Consider the following 6,937-nt stretch of genomic DNA (forward strand, 5'->3'; position numbering starts at 1 on the left):
ACTGATTTCAGAGAGGAAGTGAGAGAGAGATAGAAACATCAAAGATAAGAGAGAATCTTGATCGGCTGCTGCCCGCATGCCCCACACTGGGTATTGAGCTGTCAACCCAGACACATGCTTCAACTGGGAATCAAACCATGACCTTCTGGTTCATAGGTCAACACTCAACCACAGAGCCACACTGGCAAGGCCATATTCAGAATTTCTTGTTGTTTTATTTTGCTCCTTTTCCAGTCTATGAACAAAAATGATAGCACAGGTATAGAGATCAGACTAGTCTTCTGATCATCCTCCATAGGGCACTCTTGATGTCTCTGTTCCTCAGGCTGTAGATGAAGGGGTTCAGTATGGGGGTGACCACAGTGTACATCACTGAGGCCACCGCATCCTTCTTCAGGGAAGATGACACAGCGGAACTGAGGTACACACCAAGGCCTGTTCCATAAAATAAGCAAACAACTGACAAGTGAGAGCCACAGGTAGAGAAAGCTTTATACTTCCCACCTGCTGATGGGACTCTTAGAATGGAGGACACAATTCTATAGTAAGAGAAAAGGATCCATGAGAGTGGAACACCACCAAAGATGGCTCCAATAAAGTAGATCAATATGTCATTGGTGGAGGTGTCAGAACAGGCAAGTTTGAAGAGTTGAGAAGGTTCACAAAAGAAATGAGGGATTTCCACATCTGCACAGAAGCTAAGTTGTGACACAAGAAAGTAGTGCAGCTGGGAGTCCAAAAGGCTGATGGAAAATGACAGGAGGACCAACAAGCCACAGAGGCGGGGGCTCATGATGACCAGGTAGTGTAGGGGCTGACAAATGGCCACCAACCGGTCATAGGCCATAACAGCCAGGAGTAGACTGTCCAAACATCCAAAAAGAGAATAACAGGTAGCCTGAGTTAGGCAGCCTGCATAGGTGATGGATTTGCTGTGTGTCTGGAGGTTCACCAGCATCTTGGGAACTGTGGTGGTGCTGAAACTGATGTCAGCCAAGGACAAATTGGAAAGGAAGAAGTACATAGGTGTGTGGAGGTGGGAGTCAGAGACGACAGCCAGGATCATGAGTAGGTTCCCGAGCATGGTTACCAGGTACATGGACAGGAACAGGCCAAACAGAAGAGGCTGCAGTTCTGGACCACCTGAGAGTCCCAGGAGGAGGAATTCAGAGTCAGCTGTCTGATTCTGTGGTTCTATGCCGATAGGACACATTTTGAAAAAGAAGAGAGTATTAAATAAATGGAACAAGTGTACAGGTGACCATATTTTGGATTCAAGCAATTCATAAATAAAGTATTTACAATTGAGGAGCATACACCCTCTCCTTTTATTACCTTCAGCGACATTTCTCAGTTGCTAACTTTTTTAGAACTCTTTTCTTATTAATGTCTGGGCTATTCACCTGTTTCCATATATGCTCACTTCAGAGACACTGGGTCAATAAATATCCTATCTAATAAAAGAGAAACATGGTAATTAGCGCACATCCGCTACCCTTCCCATTGGCTAATCAGGGCGATATGCAAATTAACTGCCAGCCAAGATGGCGGCCGGCAGCCAGGCAGCTTGAAGCTAACATGAGTGACGGAGGAAACCAACGTTCCCGCCTGCCTTGCCAGCCTCTGAGCTTGCAGTTTGAAACATTGTTACAAATATAGAAGCTAAACAAAACCCCAGAAACCTGCTTTCAGTGAGCTGGGATCTCAGAGCTGGAGTTGATACAGTGTTTCGATTATAGAACCCAAACAAACCAGATACCTGCTTTCAGTAGCAGAGGCCTCAGAGCTGGAGCCAGAGCTAAAGCTGGCCCAGAATAAAGAATAAAAAAGAAAAAAGAAAAAAAGGAGCAGTTGGGAGCTTCAGTCACCCGCCAGCCTGAAAACAGCCCTCAGCCCCTCACCCAGACTAGCCAGGCACCCCAGTGGGGACCCCCAGCCTGAAGGGTGTGTGACCAGCTGCAAACAGCCATCATCCCCTCACCCAGGCTGGCCAGGCACCCCAGTGGGGACCCCCACCCTGATCCAGGACACCCTTCAGGGCAAACCAGCCGGCCCCCACCCACGCACCAGGCCTCTATTCTATATAGTAAAGGTGTAATATGTCTCCCAGCACCGGGATCAGCGGAGCCGCGAGGCCTCCTGGCACCAGGATCAGTGTGACAGGGGTGCAGCGCCCAAACCCCCTGATCGCCCTGTGGCTCTGTGTGTGACAGGGTGCGGCGCCCCAACCCCCCCCCCCATGGGCCCTGCTCTGTGTGTGACAGGGTAGAGCCATAACCTCCCCATGGGCCCTGCCCTGAGTGTGACAGTGGCGGCGCCCCAACCCCCTGATCTGCCCTGCTCTGTGCGTGACATGGGGGAGCTCCCCAACCCCCTGTTGGGCCCTGCTCTGTGCGTGACAGGGTACGGAACCCCAACCCCCCTGATGGGCCCTGCTCTGTGCGTGACAGGGGGCAGCGTCCCAACCCCCTGATTGGCCCTGTTCTGTGTGTGACAGGGGGTGGCGCCGCAACCTCCCCATTGACCCTGCCTTGAGTGTGGCAGGGGGCGGTGACCCAACCCTCCAATCGGCCCTACCCTGAGCATGACTGAGGGTGGCATCACAACCTCCCGATCCGCCCTGCTCTGTGCATGACAGGGGGCGGCGCCCCAACTCCCCAATCAGCCCTGCTCTGATCCCGACCAGGGGCTGCACCTAGGGATTGGGCCTGCCCTCTGCCACCCAGGAGCAGGCCTAAGCCAGCAGGTCGTTATCTCCCGAGGGGTCCCAGATTGCAAGAGGGCACAGGCCGGGCTGAGGGACCCCCCCCCCCCCCCCCCCCCGCCGAGTGCACAAATTTTTGTGCACCGGGCCTCTAGTTAGAGATAAAAGAACATTTTGAGACTATAAGTCCATGAACAGAGTAAAATATCAGCCTTTCACTTTTGAAGGGAAAATATGGAATGAGAAATATTCTTTTCTAAGACAAAAATCATTGTAATTGAAAGACACTAAGAGATTGAATGTACTTTATATCACCCAAATGCAGTATAAGAAATGCTTTTAACTTGGATGTAGTATAGAGGAGCTAAAACCACATTAACTGTATTCTAACTTAAAATAAAATATTCATAATCAGATAGCACTTTGATATGGCAGTCATCATTAAGGTTTTCATGTTTATTTGGTTGTATGAAATCCATTTTCCACAGAGATAAGTGCTTACTTAAATATGTGAATTGTCTGGTCAAAGTCCCCTCAAATATAACTCACATAATTATTTGTTCTTGGTGGACTTTACATTTTGAAAAATATGTTTGTGTTAAATGCACAAAATCATACAGCACCACTGATCCTGAAGATGGTATTAATTTAGAATGCATCAATTATCCTATATAATAAAAGCCTAATATGCTAAGTATCCCGTTATCCGATTGTCTGTTCAACCAATTAAAGCATAATATCCTAATGATATGCTAAGGCCTCTCAACAGCTCACTATGACGTGCCCTGACCGCCAGGGGGCAGACACTCCAACTGGTAGGTTAGCTTGCTGCTGGGGTTTGGTCGATTGGGACTGAGCGTGATGGGCCAGACAAGCCATGGAGCCCTCCAATGGTCCCTCCCCAGCTGGCCAACCTCCTGCATCCCTCCCAGGTCCTAATCATACACTGTTGGGGTCCCTCGGCCTAGCCTGCACCCTCTCACAATCTGGGCAAAGGGACTCCCCTCCCCGCCACTCTGCTGAGTGCATGAATTTTGTGCACCGGGCCTCTAGTTAAATAATAACTTTCATGAATACTCTGTACTTACTTTTCTTTTTTGAAAGGTTATTTTCCATAAGTGATACAGAATCTCAGAGAAACATCTGAGGTTGAGTTTGCACTTTTTTGTTTTGGTTCGGAGTGGATTGGTAAAACTTCTTAAATTTGTCTCTAATCACAAACATTTGTGAAGGCTTGATTTCTCATCAAAACCAACTCTCCAATGAACAGTTGAGAAATTTAGGACCAAAGTCAGGCCTCAAATCTTACGTTGGCGTTTTTATGCCATTTTAAAAGCTTTCCAAGCCAGTTCTTCCTTAGAGAGGGATTGCATTTCTCCTAAATTCAGCCCCCTGAAGGCAACTCAGGTAATTTCTTTTGTCAGGTCAAAATATGATATAATTACTGAAGTATTACTTTGTCAAAATATTTTTTTAATACATTTTATTGATTTTTTACAGAGAGGAAGGGAGAGGGGTAGAGAATTAGAAACATTGATCAGAGAGAAACATCAATCAGCTGCCCCCTGCACACCCGCTACTGGGGATGTGCCCACAACCAAGGTACATGCCCTTGACTGGTATCGAACCCGGGACCCCTTAGTCTACAGGCCGACGTTCTATCCACTGAACCAAATCAGTCAGGGCCTTTGTCAAAATATTTATTCTTTTGTGTGACATGCTAGATCTCTATGGATATATCTGATCATTTCCATTTTGTAAATACTACCTAACTTTACATAGTAAGCAATATTATAATAAACTATTTTTGCATTTTTAAAATGATGTAATTTAGGAAAAATTAAAAGGGATAAAAGAACAAAGACTACTATTGCAAACATCTGAGTTGTTTGATCATCTGTAAAATAGGTATATTAATTGAACTGACCTTATAGGGTTGTTGTAAAAAATAAAATTAAATTATAAATATAAAATACTTAAACATTGGTTATCAATGGTATTTGATCATTATGATTATCTATCCATCTTTTAAAATTTAATGATGGGCTGGCTATAACCTAGAACCAATTAAACCAGAATTTCTGTACATAAGTCCTTTGGGCATATTAACATATAGCCAGTGTAGGGAACCATTGCCAGGCTATTAATAAATGTTGTATTAATACTAACTACTATTATCAGTACATTCTTATCCAGTTATCACGTTAAAATGTAAATATTCAAAATATGCTATAAAACTCATATTTTTAAAATATGTTTGTATTGGTTTTTTAGAGAAAGAGGAACGAAGAGAGAGAGAGAGATAGAAACATTGATGAGAAATATTGATCCACTGCCTCCTGCACACCTCCTACTGGGAATTGAGACTGAAACCCTGGCATGTGCCCTGACTGGGAATTAACCGTGATCTCCTGGGCCTCTAGTTAAATAATCCACTCAATCCACTGTGCTACACAGGCCAGGCAGAACTCATACTTATTATTGATAAAACTTGAGAGTATTTGGTATCCCTGCATGATCGTCCCCTGCACTTCAGTTGTTAAAAGACAAATACTGTCATGAATTTGGTGGATGCATTTTCATTTCAATATATTTATAACATTAGTATTGAGTTATGTATTCATAAGCAGTTTTCTTGAAAACTTACCTAAATATGCTCATACTACATATACTATTCCCTAAGTTCTCATTTACCACATCATTGCACTTCAAGTCTCTCTGTGACATACATAAATCGATTTCAGCACTTTAAATGATGTTTGGTGTTACCTGAGAAATAGACTTGATTTTATTTTCAATTTTTTTATGATGACAGCACTAAGAAAATTCTAAAGCCTCTTCTCCATATCACACAAGTGAGAATTTTCTAAAGACATATGCATAAAAGATCATTGTTTAAGTTGAAAATTTTTATATATGAGCAATTTTACTATTAATTACTTATACTAGTTTTCCCAATAATTAGACAAAATCAACTACATGCTCTGATTGCCAAGGTATAAAATTAGAAAGTTCCCTGAAATCTGACTAGCAATAATCTTTTCAGAATAGAGCCATGAAAATACCCATCTTGTATAGGGAATGATGTTTTGATATCTCGGGTTTACAAAATGTGCTGAAAAATGCATTACTATCCATAGGAAACCCTACGATACTACATTCAAAAAGGTCCTTGCAAACCACAGATGAACTCACTAAATCCCAAGAGAAAGAATTGGTGGTGGTGCCCTTGTTTTGAAAGAAACAATCATTGTGCTGCAGCGGAGGGAACAGAGCCCTTGGCTGGGAATGAGGAGGCCTGTGTCTGAGTCCCACAGCTGTCATGCACTAAATGGGAAGTGTGTGTAAATCCGTCCACCTGTCTGTGCTGGTATCTCTTACATAGAATGGGAGAATAACACCCATCTCTGGCACATATGTGGCAGCAAACAGAAATTTGCCTTTAAGTAAATGTCCAGTCATGTTTTAAATCACATTGAAATAGTGGGTTTGTTGATGAAAATCAATCCCAGGAAAGGCTGAAGGACATTTTATTCTATTATGCGGCAGAGAGAGGTAGAAGCCTATCATGTCCCAGGTAACTCACTCATGGAGTGAGTGGACATCCTAAAATGTGTCTCAGTCCACACAATAAGATTTACTTCCCTTTTCCTATCTTTTTTTATTTTTATGAAAATCTCCACCACTTTTCTTTGTATTTAAATCTGTGGATTTTATTAAATGGGAAATGATAGGTTTCTAAGAAAATCCCTGACATACATGCACACAAACACTGTTTTATCCTCTGCCAGTTCCAGAAGAGGAGGCATTGCTGGAAGGAGGGAAATTATTGAAAAGAAAGCACTGAGGGTCTGGAAGACTTATCACCCAGAGATGACACGCGAACTCATTTTTTGGTTGATTTTTCTTTGTTAAATGGCATTTAAATATATAAAATAAATATCAAAAATATGTCTTTCTTTTACTATGGTTGCAAATACCAAAACATTTCTATATGTGACACGACACCAGAGTTAAGTTAGGGTTTTTCAAAACGCTGACACGCCGAGCTCAAAAGGTTCACCATCATTGACCTATAAGGTAAAAAATATCTGAACCTTTCTATATGGGTGCCCTCCCAGCTGTTTGTCCCAACTCTCCTGTTTGTCCTAATGATGAAAAAAACGCTCCTGACAGTCCCTTCTCCATCCAGCGCCTCCACAGTACTCACTGGGCAGTTCTGTCTCTGCTGGA

The 6,937-nt window shown here is 43.2% G+C and overlaps 1 protein-coding gene across 1 annotated transcript; it reads right to left on the bottom strand.

The window, feature by feature from the left end:
• Positions 1–268: 268 nt before the first annotated feature.
• LOC132234198 (olfactory receptor 7E178-like) lies at positions 269–1,249 on the bottom strand. The gene has a single exon (XM_059695243.1). The coding sequence runs from the start codon at positions 1,211–1,213 to the stop codon at positions 269–271; it is 945 nt and encodes a 314-aa protein (XP_059551226.1). The 5' UTR covers positions 1,214–1,249.
• Between the last annotated feature and the right edge of the window lie 5,688 nt (positions 1,250–6,937).

Source organism: Myotis daubentonii, chromosome 5 (assembly GCF_963259705.1).
Source record: "Myotis daubentonii chromosome 5, mMyoDau2.1, whole genome shotgun sequence".
NCBI lineage: Eukaryota > Metazoa > Chordata > Mammalia > Chiroptera > Vespertilionidae > Myotis > Myotis daubentonii.

What these genes read in the sequence shown, in the direction of transcription:
- LOC132234198 (XM_059695243.1), bottom strand. Translation starts at nt 1,213, where the DNA reads ATGTGTCCTATCGGCATAGAACCACAGAATCAGACAGCTGACTCTGAA.